Source organism: Mandrillus leucophaeus, unplaced genomic scaffold (assembly GCF_000951045.1).
Source record: "Mandrillus leucophaeus isolate KB7577 unplaced genomic scaffold, Mleu.le_1.0 Scaffold584, whole genome shotgun sequence".
NCBI classification, from domain to species: domain Eukaryota; kingdom Metazoa; phylum Chordata; class Mammalia; order Primates; family Cercopithecidae; genus Mandrillus; species Mandrillus leucophaeus.
In genome coordinates this window covers 261,375-278,560 of record NW_012106297.1, presented here as the reverse complement: position 1 = coordinate 278,560, position 17,186 = coordinate 261,375, and the positions used below count along the sequence as shown (strand labels likewise).

Here is a 17,186-nt window from a genome sequence, read left to right as displayed (position 1 = left end):
GTAGTTTTACCATGTTGGCCAGGCTGGTCTGGATCTCCCGACCTCAGGTGATCCGCCCGCCTCTGCCTCCCAAAATGCTGGGATTACAGGCGTGAGCCACTGCACCCCACCATATTATGTTTTTAACCCTCTCTGCACGTATGGAATAGAACAACAGCAACCCCACTGCGTAGTGTGAAAAAGTATATTAGTAAAATAAATGTACTAGAACTCCAATTGGGTTGGCTTTTCCATAGGGCTTTACTTAACAAAAAAGCATAGACAACACACATGAAAAACCTGATATCATCATGTTAGATGTAAGCCTCAATGTCCTTATTTTGAATTTTTTTTTAACCATTTAGACTGGATGGCATAAAGATACGGATTTTCTTTTAATCAAATTACCTTTGGATATTGAAGCATGAATTTTAAAACCCAGTGTCTCTTCTAACTGGTTATAGTCAGATTCGACAGAGGATGCATGAAGTGTTTCAACCAAGAAAGGCATTCTTCCCCGTGCCTGATCATAGAAAACGGTGTGGTTCCATGTGTATGGGATGCTGATGCCATCAATGGTGAACAGCCGGGTTGAGTAGGCGTATAGCTGCCCAGGACCTGTTTGAATGTAGTCCTCTGTGTAATCCTAAGGAGAACAATGTGGATTTGAAGATCAATATGGCTCATACTAATTTTTTGTCCCCTTAAGGGGACTATGAAATGCAGAATGAGGGGGGAAAAAGGATTAGGAGCTAAAGAATACACATCATGATGATGGTAAACATTTAATATGTGTTAACTCTTTTAATCCTATCAACAATTCTATAAGGTAGCTTTAATTAGCCATAGTTTGCAGACTAGAAAAGTAAGTTTGTAGAAATTAAGCAACTTTCTTATGACATTGCTAGAAAGTGGTGGAATGAGGATCTGAATGTGGATCTGCTTGGCATCAAACCCTATGTTCTTTTATTTATTGCCTCCTTCATGAGAAAAATTGTATAGTAATTGTACAGTAGTGTTCAGGAAATAACGTAAGGTTTGAACTCTTTAATTATAACATAGTTGTTTCATAATTTTGCTGTCATAAATTTCAGTTTAATAAGAGACTCAAAGATAAAGATGTGAAAGGGCGATTGTTAGCCTTTAATTTCTGAAATATTTCGTGGATGATACACAAAAACGTTTATGCAAGAATTACTATCATCTTTGTTTAAAGAAAATTAAACAAATGCCTTACATCAAGTATTTGATCTTGGTCCTGATAGGGAGGGTGGTAAAACCATTAAGAGAGTTTGTAAAAACTTGTCCCTGAAGATTCTTAAACAAAGATCAGATAGTTACTTAAAGGCTTAGTAGTTTGGACATTTTCCCCCCACAAAGTGAACAAGTTATCTGTGCTCCTTCTATGGACCTTTCACTCATACTCATCATTACTCTAATAAGCAGCAGAGACAAGTTATCCTGGCATTTTACCTTTACAGTGACTTCAGCAGGTGACTGAAGCTGTAGGACATAGCCACTCACAACGATATCTAGCAGCAAAGCACCATCGGAATCCAAGCCCCGGGCAATATGAGTCATCCGCAAGATTTCTCCTGGGAATTGCAAGATATTCATTTTGGCAGCAAAAAAAAAAAAAGGGTTTCTGGAAGCACAGAGCAGATTTACCTTACATACCGGTTCAGCTATGCTGTTTGAGTTCCAACTTGAATAAGTATAGGTGATGAGAACTGAATTAGCATTTAGCCTCCCAATTCAAGAGTTAGGTTTATTGAATTCAGTTTCTTTTAACATTTCTTTTCATGTAGCAAAAATGTGGCATATGGTTATACAAATTTCATACTTTAAATTCACAGGCAATAACAAAGCAGCCTTATAAACATGAATTGTCTGTGACTGGCAAAAACCACTAGTCTGGCCACAGTGCTTTGTTCTTTCTGATGCTTCTAAAAGTAACAAAGGACATCTTAGTAAGTGGATACCCATGAAAAGATCCAATTGTCTTCTCCGCTGATTAAATGTTGGTTAAAGATAAGCCCCTCTTCCTTAAAGGTCGCTGCTATGAGGCTGACCAACTGTGAAGAGGCTTGAAATGGAGCTCTCTAAACATCTGTATGTACATGGAAAGGGTCATGAATAGCTAACCCATACTCCTTAAGACTAGGGATAAGTGAAAAGCCTTTAGGTTTGTTTTTGTTTCTATCTTTTTCATAAAGAATTGCTATAAAGTATCCTAATTGGATCTTGGTTTAAAGACAAAGGTCTTTAATTAATAACAGTAACTCATTTTCCTTCTTTGTTTGGTCTTTAAAATCCTCTCTAAGGATTTAAAGAGAAAATATTTTTAAAAAGAGAAGAAAGGAGGAGAGGAGAAAAACTTTTAGGGTATAAAAATGACTGCTTGAGAACACATGGCCTCTTATGATCTTATGTTAGTACAAGTTTACAGCAAAATATGAAATTTCTTTTATATCACTTATGATAAGATTGCATCCAAAAGTTTTAAATTATTCTCTGTGAACATGTATTTTTCTTAACCACCAATCTTTATGGTACTTTTTATAGTAATAGAATATTAAATTCAGCTGACACTAACCAGTTGCAAATTCCACTTGAGTTTCTCTTTTGAAGAGTGCATTGGTGAGGGTAAAGCCATTGACTGCTTCTCCTATTTCCTTTGCTGTTGCCCAATAAATGGGATTTAGAATAGAAACTATCTTTCTCATTGCTGAACCTAAAAAAAGAAGGATAAATAAGGTGATAGCAAAATTTTTACAGTCTATTTTATTGTCTTCATAGCACATTATTCACAAGGATGAATTCTAAATAATGTTGAATACCAGAAACAAATAACAGTACCTCATGTATCTTTAAAAGCTTACCATTGGAATAGAGCTAAGGATTATTATACTTATGGCTTAGTAGTAGCATTCTCTAGAACTTTAAATAGAAGTAATAATAAAGAATAATATATAAGTTTTTAAAAAGACGCTTATGAACAACTTCTATAAGGAAAGACTTACCAAGACTACGAGGTACATTGGTAATTTTGGCACGTATTATTCTGGTATCAGAGTTAGGGCTATCAGTTATTGTGGCATTAAGGAAAGCAATTCCAAATTCAACATCATTAATATTTCCAATAACACTTCCTCTGGCTCGCTGGGGCCCACCTATTGGGGGAAAAAAAAACATTCCTGGATAAGGATGCAATTTCATCAACATTACGTGGGAGAAAAGAAGGCCAGTATTCAGAGATGCTACAAATCTTTTCTCAAACATCAAAAAGATCATACGACATCTGAATTTAATAGTGAAATAAATAAACTTTTAAAACATTTGACTTTCACATAACACCCATCATCCCCCATAAATCTAGGATCCTTCTAATCTATGCACATCATAGTGTTATTAATATTTCATAAGCCAAAGAATACAATCAGTGTCCAGTTCCCAAACTAAAAATAAAGAATGTGTTGGTGGTGGTGATGAAACGATAATGAGAGTTTATTGAGCATGTTATGCATGATGGTAAACATTTAATATGTGTTAACTCTTTTAATTCTATCAACAATTCTATAAGGTAGCTTTAAACAGCCATAGTTTGCAGACTAGAAAAATAAGTTTGTAGGAATTAAGCAACTTTCTCATCATTACGTTGCTAGAAAGTGGTGGAATGTGGATCTGCTTGGCATCAAACCCTATGTTCTTTTATTTATTGCCTCCTTCATGAGAACATCCAGGAAAAGGAGAGACTTCATCAACAAAACAGCTTCTAGGCCACTGCCAATGTAAACGTGGATTATCTAAGGACATTGTTCAGTCTTGGGTTTTAGAGTGAGGGTTTATCAAGTTCTTCATATTACAAATATATTGAAAGATGCTTAACTTGAGAGAGATTGTGCTTTTGCCAGTGCTATAAAATTCATACCAAGGTAATCTGGTTGCAAAACAATTATTTTTAAAAAAGGGCCTCAACATTAATTTCATTACTTCTTTCTATTGTTCAACAAAATTATTGGTGACTAGTACAGAATAGGCGGTTAATGAATGTTTCTCAAAATGAATTTCATGCTTTGACAGGAGAGGGCAACATACTGGGGAGTAGCTGATAGTCAAATTCATAAATATTCATTATCTGATGTCTTTTAATTAAATACATTTTAAAGCAATTACTAGGAATTTCAGATACTATTATCATGTACAAGCATATTTCGTTTTATCATACTTTCCTTTGTTGCTCTTTGCAGACACCGTGTATTTTTACAAATTGAAGGTTTGTGGCAACCCTGTGATGAGAAAGTCTACCAGTGCCATTTTTGCAACAGCCTTTGCTCACTTTGTGTTCCTATGTCACATTTTGGTAATGTTGCAATATTTCAAATTATTATTATCTCATAGGGTGTCCTGTGATCAGTGATCCTAAATGTTATTATTGTTGTTTTGGGGTTTCATGAACTGTGCCCATATGAGACGGTGAACTTAATGTTTTGTGTGTTCTGACTGCTCCATCGACCACCAGTTATTCCCTTGACTCTCTTCCTCTCCACAAGCCTCCTTATTCTCTGAGACACAATATTGAAACTAGGCCAATTATTCACCCTACAATGGTCTCTAAGTGTTCAAATGAAAGAAAGAGTCTCATGTCTCTCACTTTAAATCAAAAGTTGGAAATGGTTAAGCTTAGTAAGGCAGGCATGTAGAAAATTGATGTAGGTCAAAAGCTAGGCCTCTGGCACCAAAGAGTTAGCCAAGTTGTGAATGCAAAGGAAGAAGTCTTGAAGAAAATTAAAAGTGCTACTCCAGTGAACACACAAATAAGAAAGTGAAACAACCTTATTTTTTATATGGAGGAAGTCTGAGTGGTTTGGATAAAAGATCAGACCAGTCACAATGTTCCCTTACGCCAAAGCCCAATCCAGAGTAAGGCCCTAATTCTCTCTAGTTCCATGAAGCTTGAGGTAGATGAGGAAGCTGCAGAAGACAAGAGGCTTAAGGACAGAAGCCATTTAAGTAACATAAATGTGCAAGGTAGAACAGCACAAGCTGATGTAGAAACTGGAGCAAATTATTCAGAGGTAGCTAGGTCATTAATAAAGATGGCTACACTAAACTACAGGTTTTCAATTTAGAAAAAACAGCCTTCTCTTGGAAGAAGATGCCAGTTAGGAAGAGGTGAAATCAGTGCTTAGCTTCAAAGCTCCAAAGAACAAGCTGACTGTCTTGTTAAGGGCTTATGCAATTGGTGACTTTATTTGAGGTCAATCAATGCTCATTGTGAAAATCCTAGTGCCCATAAGAATTGTACTAAATCTACTCTGCCTCTGTGCTATAAATGAAACAAAGCCTGGAGGACAGCACCTCTGTTTATAGCATGGTTTACTGAATATTTTAAGCCCACTTTTGAGACCTAACGCTCAGGAAAAAAAGATTCCTTTCAAAGTATTACTGCCCACTGACGATGTGAATATTCACTGCAGAGGTCTAATGGAGATGTACAAGGAGAGAAATGTTGCTTTCATGCCTAATACAGCATCTATTCTGCAGCCATGGATCAAGGAGTAATGTTGACTTCCAGGATTTATTATTTAAGAAATACATTTTATATGCCAGATGCTGGTAGCTCCCGCCTGTAATCCCAGCACTTTGGGAGGCTGAGGCTGGTGTATCACTTGAGGAAAGGAATTCGAGACCATCCTGGCCAACATGGTGAAACCCTGTCTCTACTAAAAAAATAGAAAACATTAGCTCTGCATGGTGGTGGGCACTTGTAATCACTTGGAGGCTGAGATGAGAAACGCTTGAACCCAGGAGCCAGAGGTTGCAGTGAGCTGAGATCATGCTACTGCATTCGAGCCTGGGCAACAGAATGAGACTCTGTCTCAAACAACAACAACAACAAACAAACATTTTTCTAAGGCTACAGCTACCATAGTGATTCCTTTGCTGGATCTGGGCTAAGTAAATTGAAAACCTTCTGGAAAGAATTCATCATTCTAGATGCCATTAACAGGATATTGGAAGTTGATTCCACCCATCGTAGATAACTTTGAAGGTTCAAGACTTCAGTGGAGGAAGTAACTACAGAAGTGGTTAAAAGAGCAAGAGAATTAGAAGTATATCCTAAAGATGGGACTGACTTCCTACAATCTTATGAAAAAACTTGAATGAATGGAGGAGTTCCTTCTTACAGATGAACAAAGAAAATGGTTGTTTGATATGGAATCTACCCCTGATGAAGATGCTGTGAACATTGTTAAAATGACAACAAAGGATTTAAAATATTACATAAACTTAGTTGATAAAGCAGTGGCAGGATTTGAGAGGACTGACTCAAACTTTGAAAGTTTTACTGAGGGTAAAGTGCTGTTAAACAGCATTGTCCACTATAGAGAAATCAATCATTAATGAAGAATCAATTGATGTGGCAAATGCCATTCTTGTCTGATTTTAAGAAATTGCTAGAGTCACCCTAACCTTCAGCACCCACCATCCTGATCAGTCAGCAGCCATCAACCTCAAGGCAAGACCCTCTGTCAGCAAAAAGATTGACTTGCTGAAGGCTCAGACCATCCTGGCCAACATGGTGAAACCCTGTCTCTACTAAAAAAAATACAAAAAAATTAGCTGGGCATGGTGGTGGGCACTTGGAGGCTGAGATGAGAATCGCTTGAACCCAGGAGCCAGAGGTTGCAGTGAGCTGAGATCACGCTACTGCATTTGAGCCTGGGCAATAAAGTATTTTAAAATTAAGGTATGTGCATTGTTTTTTAGACATGATGCTATTGAATACTTAATAGTACTACAGAATAGTGCAAACATAACACTTATATGCTCTGGGAAACCAAAACATTGGTGTGACTTGCTCTATTGCAATATTCACTTCCTTGTGGTGGTCTAAAACTGAATCAGCAATATCTCTGAGGTATGCTTGTATTATATATTGGAGAGAAATACAATTGTATTCAGCCTCAGAAAAATCAGTAAGTACAGTACTTTACATTTTAATTTACACTACTTTTATTATTAATACTGAGAAAACAGCTTTTTGTGTTGATTCAGCCTTCATGGTCTGTGCTACATTCGTTTGTTTGTCACAAATTAAAGAAAAAAAAATGGTGAGAAAAAAAAAGACATAAAGCCTGCATTCATAGAGCTTATGTCTGAATTGGGGAGAAAAACAATCTAAATCCCACAAACAAAAGTAAGGTTGAAATGCATTGCTATCTACTATTTAGGGAAGTTTGAGAAGGAAGTAAAAATAAAGAAGAAACCTAAAGAAAGTTTTAAGTCTTAACTAAGCCAGGGAGGGCAGAAGGGCTTTCTGGGTAGGGAAGGAATGTGTGCCACTCTTTTGTGGGTAGTGGCTTGCCACATCTGAGAGGGCAAAAGCAGCAGAAAGTGTAGAGAGTAATGGAAACCACGCTGCAAGATGATGCAGGAACGTAGAGAGCCAGTCAGGGCCAGTAGGCCATTCTGGTTCTCATCCTTAGTCCTAAGCAGGGAGAAAGGGGAGTATTAGGACCACTAATTTACTTAGCTCTCCAGGTCATTGCTGACATTTTGACCCTGGTTCTGTAGTCTCATAGAGGGACTTGAGTCGCAGTGCTCAAAAGACTCCTAGTTCTGAATACCTGGCTGAGATCCCTGAAATCCTCTGACAGACTCTGCAGCACAAACTGTCAACCTATTTGGAATTCCTGATGCCACTGGGGCCCTGCTACTAACAAAAGCTGAGCTACAAAGTACATCAACTGAAGCTGACACCACGCCTCGGTTGGAGCCTCAAAGTCCTTGTTAATTAGTCAATATGTTGAACAGTTGTTGATGGTAATAGACCCATCAACTTCCTTTAGCTTGTCTAGATCCTATACATTTTTAAATGTAAATCTCTCTCACTCTGTCAAATGATCTTGATTTTTCAGGAACTTTTTATTTCTAAGAAAACTTTAAAGCTTTGGAAAGTCTAATTGATATCTTGACACTTCAACAATATAAAACTGTTATTGTTGGTCTTCTTATAACCTTTAGAAGCCTGCCTGCTGAGACAAGGTATTGAGTATTAGCTACCATTTCTTGGAATCCCAGCAAACTCTAAGGCCCATGAGTTGTAGACTTCTGAATTTTTACATCAGTTGCTAGATGCGATGCATGACTCAGGCTGAACTTCATACTTGAACTCCCCTTATTCTTTCTCCTAGGACTGAACTGATTCTTACTTTACTTCCCACACACTCATGTCCTTCAATTTCCCATCCACAGATGAACAGCCTCCAATTGTGGCTTTCTTTAGATATTTAGCCACTGCCCCACCTTACCTTTAGTCTGGAATCTCAGCCCATTTTTCCCCACTCTGTCTCACACTTTTTCCTGTCAAGGCCAGGACTATATCCTTTTACCAGGAAGCCTGGAAAGGCAAAAGCAGAGGCTAGAACCCAGCCTTGAGTTCATACAGAACTGTACCAATTAAGAGCAAGAAAGCACTTTTTTTTTTTTTTTTTCTAATTCCTCCTCTCAGGGTTGGCAGTGTTTTGTAATTTGTGGCACCTTTCTCTAATGTGCACAAAGGCTCTAAATGTGCTACCAAAGTCCAATTTAGTTGCTTACCTGGACATGCTTGTACATTGCACCTGGTCACCTGAGTAGTGTCTCCGGGACAGGGACGGCCACCTTTAGCTGGCACAGGGTGGTCACACAGCCGCTTCCGAGTCTTCTCACCTCCTCCACAGGAGGCAGAGCACTGGCTCCAACTATGCCAGCTTCCCCAACTTCCATCCACTGTGAACAAGAATGGAATGGTCACTGTTAACAAATTGGCTTCAAAATCTACACTTGGGGTGCTCCTGCCTATACAACTTTCATTTTAAAGTCTGAAGCAATAGGGCTGCTACAGTGAGCACTAAATTAAATGTTTTACTTATTCAACTGCGAGAAATCAAGAGACTCACCAGGACACATGTCAGTGTTGCACCTCTGGATCTGGGAGTCTGGTCCCCCACAAGTTCTTCCCCCATTGGAGGGACGAGGGTTGTCACATGTGCGGTACCGCCGCATCTGCCCTCCATTACACGTCCGGCTGCATGTTCCCCAGCCACTCCAAGGACTCCAGTTACCATGGGCTACAAGACAGAATAATCTGAGATTAAAACAGAGCCCCTAAAATGAGAAGTGGTCAACAATGACATTCATCTAAAAAGTATTAAAAAAGTCTCTTCTCAGCACCTGAAACAAAACATAAAAGTCTATAAATAGGCAACTTCCCAAGGAAGACAGTTTAATTCAGTTTTGACTAGAAACTGAGTATACATTCCTGTATTTGTGTGATTCCATTTAACATATATTTACTGAGTCTTAAAATATTGCAGGAGCTGGAGGGTATAAATGAGACAGGGTCTCTGCTTTTGATGAGCCAAGGCTGTAAAATTCAGGATACAATGTAACTCGGATTTCCAGATATCAAATTGCTGCAGGGGTCTAAAAACCCAGCTTGGTGACTGAATTAAGGCAGAGAGCTGCCTGCTTGCCTTCATAAAAGACTCGTAAGCATCATGAAGAGTTAGCCTGCAGGGGTGCCCTCATTCTTATACTCTGGGGCTACTCCTATACAGAGCAAGTGAAATAGGACACAGCTCCTGTCCCTATGACTTGAAGACATCTATGGTATTACACAGACACGACAGCAACCTTATAACATTCTGACATCCCAAACCAAAGGTTGAAGAACCAAGTAACAGAATATTACAACTTTAAGGAATTCAGATCATAATGAAACTTTACGAAAGTATAATGTTGACTCACTATTTCCAACACTCACTTGGGCAAGGGTCACTATTGCAAAAATCACTCTGGACATCACTCCCTTCACATTTCATTCCTCCATACTGGGGCACAGGGTCGGAGCAGTCCCTTGTTCTCTGTCTGGCGCCGCCTCCACATGACACAGAACAGGCACTCCAACTGGCCCAAGTCGCCCACTTGCCATCAACTGGAATAAGGGAAAAATGTACATGCTTTCTTACTACCTAGAAACCATCATGTTACACTCTGGGCATTGTTAGTTTGAGAGATGTACTTGTGGGCACAGTTAGAATGGGATAGATTCTTGTCGACATACTACCTTGATAAGATAGGTAGATGTTAATTTGTTAAAGGTATAAACAGTATATTTCTCTTACTTGGACAATGTCTTTCATTGCACACTTGCATCTGCGTTTCTGCTCCATCACAGTAGGACCCACCCAGTGCTGGCGGTGGGTTATTACAAAGTCTTGCTCTTGTCTGAGCACCTTTCCCACAACTTCCACTGCATGTTCCCCAAGGCTGCCAAGTGCTCCATGCTCCATGAACTACAAATGCCCCAAAAGACAGTTTCAAGTCACAGAACCATGCTTGTTTAAAACCAAAATTATATAAATAAATAAACTCAGTAATGAGCTAATTAGCCCACAATCTAAGAGAATTGAAACTGAACCAAACAAAACAAATGATGATCTTTCTCCTTCTGGTTAGATTTTCAGAGGAATTTGTGTCTACAGGGAAATTCAGAAGGCTTACCTGATGCCAAAAATAAATGCTTAAAATCACCCAAAGGGGCTATTTTATTACAATTAAATTTACTCAAACTACCATATATAAATACAGTCTGAGTGTTTAAGCCCTAGCTAAGTATTTGTCTGTGCTGTTTGCTCTGGAGAAAGTAGAAAGAATTGGGAGCTTGGGAACAAGGCTGTATAACACATTGAGATGTGGTTATGGATAATACAAATATTTCCACAAAGATAATTTGGACCCTAGACAGCGAGACCACATCCTTAAGCCTGAGTCAGCTTCGTATCTACATATGTACTTGGATTTTTCAACAACGTGATGATTTGCACAGCTGTAATTCTTTGGAAAACTTTCTCCATTACATGTGTTCATGAATTAAAGTTCTGAATAACATACTAACCTGCTTCCTAAACAACATAAAAAGCTGACCAGTAGTTTCCAAGGAGTGATATTAGGGCCTTCCTTTTGGTAACTAACACATTACACCATTGGACCACAGAGTGAAACAACCTTATGTTTTACCAGGTACATGGGCTGAGATTCAACATTATGGCTTTCCTTATATACAAGTGAATACCAGGTCATATTTTTGTTTTCAGGGAACTTGCTAGATATGGAGCTCATAAAGTATGTCTTGTGATCACCTGGTTTAACTAAAATATGAGCAAAAATAAGAGCCTCAAAGAATGAGTGTAAATATTCTCCAGAACAAGTTGAAAACCACGTAATGAAACTCATTTGTCTGCTTTGGTTAGAAAAATATTTTAAAATGCATGTTACAGTTTCTTATAATTAACGGGTTTCTTACTGAGTTGACTAATTATCCTTGTGCTTTGTAGATAAAAACATAGTCACACAAATCTATTTTAGCCAAGAAGAATTTGCACTAAAAAGTATTTGGCTAAACCTCAGAGGAAAGAAGAAAGCCTTTAAATATATGGCAGATATTCAAAACTACTTCTGTATTAATTCAGGCTGTGGATGCTCATAGCCCTCAAATATAGACTATATGATTTCAAAAATTCTGAGGTTCCAACTATTTTAATACATTTTATTTTCAAGACTGTTGGTTAACAAAAGTCCCAACTGCTTATACTATAATGCCATTTAATATAGATGCATTTTTAATTGGAGGGTTAACAATTGGGTAACATTTATTCATTTCTGTGTTATTTCTATTACATATAATTACAGGTTTTCAGCTAAAGACTTTATTTTTATTTTTTAACCAATATGGAAAATCCTAACTAGAATTGGACTTCATAACACAAAATGGTATAGAGTTCAAGTGTTTCTTTTATAAGAATGGAATGACAGCAAGAAAAAAGGAAGAATGATAACATAAACTGGAGAAGGCATAAAACATCATGCTATCTAGATGACGCAAAAAAAACGAGAACTAAAAACACAACTACCATTTGACCCTGCAATCCCACTATTGGGCATATGCCCAAAGCAATATAAATTGTTCTACCATAAAGACACTATTTACATTAAGCACTATTTACAACAGTAAAGACAGAAGCAACCAAAACAGCAAACAACAGTAGACTGGATAAGGAAAATGTGGTATATATACACCATGGAATACTATGCAGCCATAAAAAAGAATGAGATCACGTCCTTTGCAGGAACAGGGATGGAACTAGAGGTCAGTATCCTCAGCAAAGTAACTCAGGAACAGAAAACCAAATACCACATGTTCTCACTTATAAATGGGAGCTAAATAATGAGAACACATGGCAGAAAGAGGGGAACAACAAACACTGGGGCCTACTTGAGGGAGGAGGGTGGAAGGAGGAAGAGGTTTAGAAAAATAAACTGTTGGATACTATGCTTAGTACCCAGGTAGTGACAAAATAATCTGTACGTCAAATCCTTGAGTCATAAGTTTACCTATATAACAAACCTGAACATGTACCTCTGAAACTAAAATGAAAGTTAAAATATTAAAAAAAAACAAAAACAAAAAACTACAGAGGGATTAGTAGGTAAGAAACATGCAAAATCTTATAACTGAATTTGTTATACTATGTTGCAGTTTTAATTATGGAAGGGTAGAGGAGCACAATGCTAGGGGCGGGGTCTCCAGGCAGACACTCTGGGCCTGAATAACTATTCTGCCCTTAGAGGCCATGCAATCCTGACAAGTGACTTGGCTTCTGTGTGCCTAGTTTCATCATCTGCAATATGCAAATAATAAAAGATAATTTATTAGAGTTGAGGTGAGCAATGAATTTGTAGAAGAAAAGTGCTTGGAACAGTACAGGACACATAGTAAATCCTACATAAAAGTGTAAGCTAGGATGTATGATGAGCTTTGCTCAAAGTTCTCAACAATTTTCAGACAGACACTTGAAAAAATGCTCATTCTTTAATCTGTAGCTATATATGTATTTTAATGACAATGATTCTCAAATGTCAGGATAGGCCATCCCCAAATATATCAATCTTTAAAAAAGATTTGCAGTTTAAAAACACTCTTCTAACTGGGGCAGGGAAAGTACAAAATAAGTTTGAAGTAACTATTTGTACTAGAAAGTAAGAAAATATTTAAAGAATCATGAGGACATCCCAAGAGAACACTGAAGCCAGCCAGGACAGGCCTTCCTCCACTAACCTATTCTAGGATAATGTGAACATCACGATAAATAATGACAGTGTATGATAAACCAGGGGTGCTCAATTCCATGGGCCATGGATCACTTGGCAAGTGAGCAAAGCTTCACAGCTGTATTTACAGCTATCACCCACTGCTAACATTACCATGAACTCCGTCTCCTGTCAGATCAGCAGTGGCATTAGAGTCTCATAGGAGCATGAACCCTATTGTGAACTGCGCATGTGAGGGATCTATGTTGTGTGCTCCTTATGAGAATCTAATGCCTGATAATCTGTCACTGTCCCCCATCAACCCCGGAAAGGACCTTCTAGTTGCAGTAAAACAAGCTCAGGGCTTCCACTGATTCTACATTATGGTGAGTTGTATAATTATTTCATTGTATATAAAATCCACAATAAATATAATGTGCTTGAATCATCCTGAAGCCATCCCCCCAACCCTCGATCTGTAGAAAAATTGTCTTCCACAAAACCAGTCCCTGGTGCCAAAAAGGTTGGGTTCCACTGTGATAACCCATTGAATAATAACTGAGTCCTTATTGCTATAAATCATAAAGTAAAAAAAATGAGAAAGTTCTTGACAGAGGTCAATAACAGATATGGAAGATAATGATGGAGTTAGAAAATAGCTGTTTTGCAAAAATCACAGTAATAACTGATTCAAGTAGAAATCAGAAATGGATGCTAAAACTAGTGGGTGAAAGGTTGATAAGATGTTTATATAGTTTCCAAGTTTCCCTACAAAATACTTAGAAGTAAAAATAGTAACTATGCAATGACAGACACCACCTTAAACAAGTAAAGAAAGGTAAAACTACCAGTATGGGACAAACTGACGTTATGTACCTTCTGAAATGATGCACTGAGAAGGACACAAAATCATTTCTGTGGTGTTCCTGCCAAAATGCAAAACCTACATATAATCATGAGGAAATGTTAGGCAAATCCAAATTCAATTGTCTTCTCTAAAATGGTTGGCCTGTACATTAAAAAATATCAAGTTCTAGGGGTGTGCCCAAGATGGCCGAATAGGAACAGCTCCAGCCTCCAGCTCCCAGTGTGAGCGACACAGAATACGGTGATTTCTGCATTTTCAACTGAGGGTTGATGAGGGTTCATCTCAGTGGGTCTTGTCGGACAGTTGGCGCTGTTCCGTGGGTGCAGCCTGACAAGTGAGAGCTGAAGCAGGGTGAGGCATCACCTCAACTGGCAAGCACAGGGGGGAAGGGAATTCCTTTTCTTAGCCAAAGGAAATTGAGACACACAATACCTGGAAAATTGGGTAACTCCCACCCTAATACTATGCTTTACCAAGGGTCTTAGCAAACAGCACACCAGGAGATTATATCCCACATCTGGCCCGGAGGGTCCCATGCCTACGGAGCCTCCCTCATTGCTAGCATAGCAGTCTCAGATCTAACTGCAAGGCAGCAGCAAGGCTGGGGGAGGGGCACCGGCCATTGCTGAGGCTTAAGTAGATAAAGCCACTGGGAAGCTCGAATTGGGTGGAGCCCACCACAGCTCAAGGAGGCTGGCCTGCCTCTGTAGACTCCTCCTCTAGGGACAGGTCATAGCTAAACAAAAAGCAGCAGAAACCTCAGCAGAGGTAAGTGCCCCCATCTGACAGCTTTGAAGAGAGCAGGGGATCTCCCAGCACGGAGGTTGAGATCTGAGAACAACTGACAGACTGCCTGCTCAAGTGGGTCCCTGACCCCTGAGTAGCCTAACTGGGAGACATCCCCCACTAGGTGCAGACCGACACCTCACAACTCACACAGCAGGGTACATGCATGAGACAAAGCTTCCAGAGCAAGAATCAGACAGCAACACTTGCTGTTCAGCAACATTCTATCTTCTGCAGCCTCCACTGCTGATACCCAGGCAAACAGGGTCTGGAGTGGACCTCAAGCAAACTCCAACAGAACTGCAGCTGAAGGTCCTGATTGTTTGTTAGAAGGAAAACTAACAAACAGAAAGGACACCCACACCATAAACCCCATCAGTACATCACCATCATCAAAGACCAAAGGCAGATAAAACCACAAAGATGGGGAAAAAGCAGTGCAGAAAAGCTGGAAATTCAAAAACTCAGAGCGCATCTCCCCCTCCAAAGAAATGCAGCTCATCGCCAGCAACAGAACAAAGCTGGATGCAGAATGACTTTGACGAGTCGAGAGAAGAAGGTTTCAGTAGATCCAACTTCTCAGAGCTAAAGGAGGAACTACGTAACCAGTGCAAAGAAACTAAAAACCTTGAAAAAAGAATGGATGAATGTATAACTAGAATAATCAATGTTGAGAAGTCCTTAAAAGAACTGATAGAGATGAAAACCATAACACGAGAACTATGTGACAAATGCACAAGCTTCAGTAACCAACTCGATCATCTGGAAGAGAGTATCAGCACTTGAAGATCAAATGAATGAAATGAAGCAAGAAGAGAAGTGTAGAGAAAAAAGAGTAAAAATAAATGAACAAAGCCTCCAAGAAATATGGGATTATGTGAAAAGACCAAATCTATGTCTGATTGGTGTGCCTGAAAGTGACGGGGAAAACGGAACCAAGTTGGAAAACACTCTGCAGGATATCCTGGAGAACTTCCCCAACCTAGTAAGGCAGGCCAACATTCAAATTCAGGAAATGCAGAGAATGCCACAAAGATACTCCTCGAGAAGAGCAACTCCAAGACACAAAATTGTCAGATTCACCAAAGTTGAAATGAAGGAAAAAATGTTAAGGGCAGCCAGAGAGAAAGGTCGGGTAACCTACAAAGGGAAGCCCATCAGACTAACAGCAGATCTCTCGGCAGAAACTCTACAAGCCAGAAGAGAGTGGGGGCCAATATTCAACATTCTTAAAGAAAAGAATTTTCAACCCAGAATTTCATATCCAGCCAAACTAAGTTTCATAAGTGAAGGAGAAATAAAATCCTTTACAGACAAGCAAATGCTTAGAGATTTTGTCACCACAAGGCCTGCCCTACAAGAGATCCTGAAGGAAGCACTAAACATGGAAAGGAACAATAGGTACCAGCGATTGCAAAAACATGTCAAAATGTAAAGTCCACCGATGCTAGGAAGAAACTGCATCAACTAGCGAGCAAAATAACCAGCTAATATCATAATGACAAGACACAGAGTGGCAAACTGGATAAAGAGTCAAGACCCATCAGTTTGCTGTATTCAGGAGACCCATCTCACATGGAGAGACATGCATAGGCTCAAAATAAAGGGATGGAGGAATATCTACCAAGCAAATGGAAAACAAAAAAAAGCAGGGGTTGCAATCCTAGTCTCTGATAAAACAGACTTTAAACCATCAAAGATCAAAAGAGACAAAGAAGACCATTACATAATGGGAAAGGGATCAATTCCTTAGTAAGAGCTAACTATCCTAAATATATATACACCCAATACAGGAGCACCCAGATTCATAAAGCCAGTCCTTAGAGACTTGCAAAGAGACTTCAACATGCAATAATAACGGGAGACTTTAACACCTCACTGTCAACATTAGACAGATCAACGAGACAGAAAGTCAACAAGGATATCCAGGAATTGAACTCAACTCTGTACCAAGCAGACCTAATAGACATCTACAGAACTCTCCACCCCAAATGAACAGAATATACATTCTTCTCAGCACCACATTGCACCTATTCCAAAATTGACCACATAGTTAGAAGTAAAGCACTCCTCAGCAAATGTACAAGAACAGAAATTATAACAAACTGTCTCTCAGACCACAGTGCTATCAAACTAGAACTCAGGACTAAGAAACTCAATCAAAACTGCCCCTGAATGACTACTGGGTACCTAACGAAATGAAGGCAGAAATAAAGATGGTCTTTGAAACCAATGAGAACAAAGATACAACACACCAGAATCTCTGGGACACGTTTAAAGCAGTGTGTAGAGGGAAATTTATAGCACTAAATACCCACAAGAGAAAGCAGGAAAGATCTAAAATTGACACCCTAGCATCACAATTAAAAGAACTAGAGAAGCAAGAGCAAACACATTCAAAAGCTAGCAGAAG

At 39.0% G+C, this 17,186-nt stretch overlaps 1 protein-coding gene across 1 annotated transcript in view; it reads right to left on the bottom strand.

The window, feature by feature from the left end:
- The window catches only part of HMCN1 (hemicentin 1), a gene marked incomplete at its 5' end in the record, with an annotated part of 290,930 nt that overhangs the window by 29,662 nt on the left and 244,082 nt on the right, over positions 1-17,186 (bottom strand). The window contains 8 exons of the mRNA XM_011999163.1: positions 388-625; positions 1,453-1,574; positions 2,576-2,713; positions 3,003-3,152; positions 8,587-8,757; positions 8,928-9,098; positions 9,794-9,964; positions 10,155-10,325. Of these exons, the coding sequence (XP_011854553.1) occupies positions 388-625; positions 1,453-1,574; positions 2,576-2,713; positions 3,003-3,152; positions 8,587-8,757; positions 8,928-9,098; positions 9,794-9,964; positions 10,155-10,325 (1,332 nt within the window). The remainder of the gene's footprint in view (positions 1-387; positions 626-1,452; positions 1,575-2,575; positions 2,714-3,002; positions 3,153-8,586; positions 8,758-8,927; positions 9,099-9,793; positions 9,965-10,154; positions 10,326-17,186) is intronic.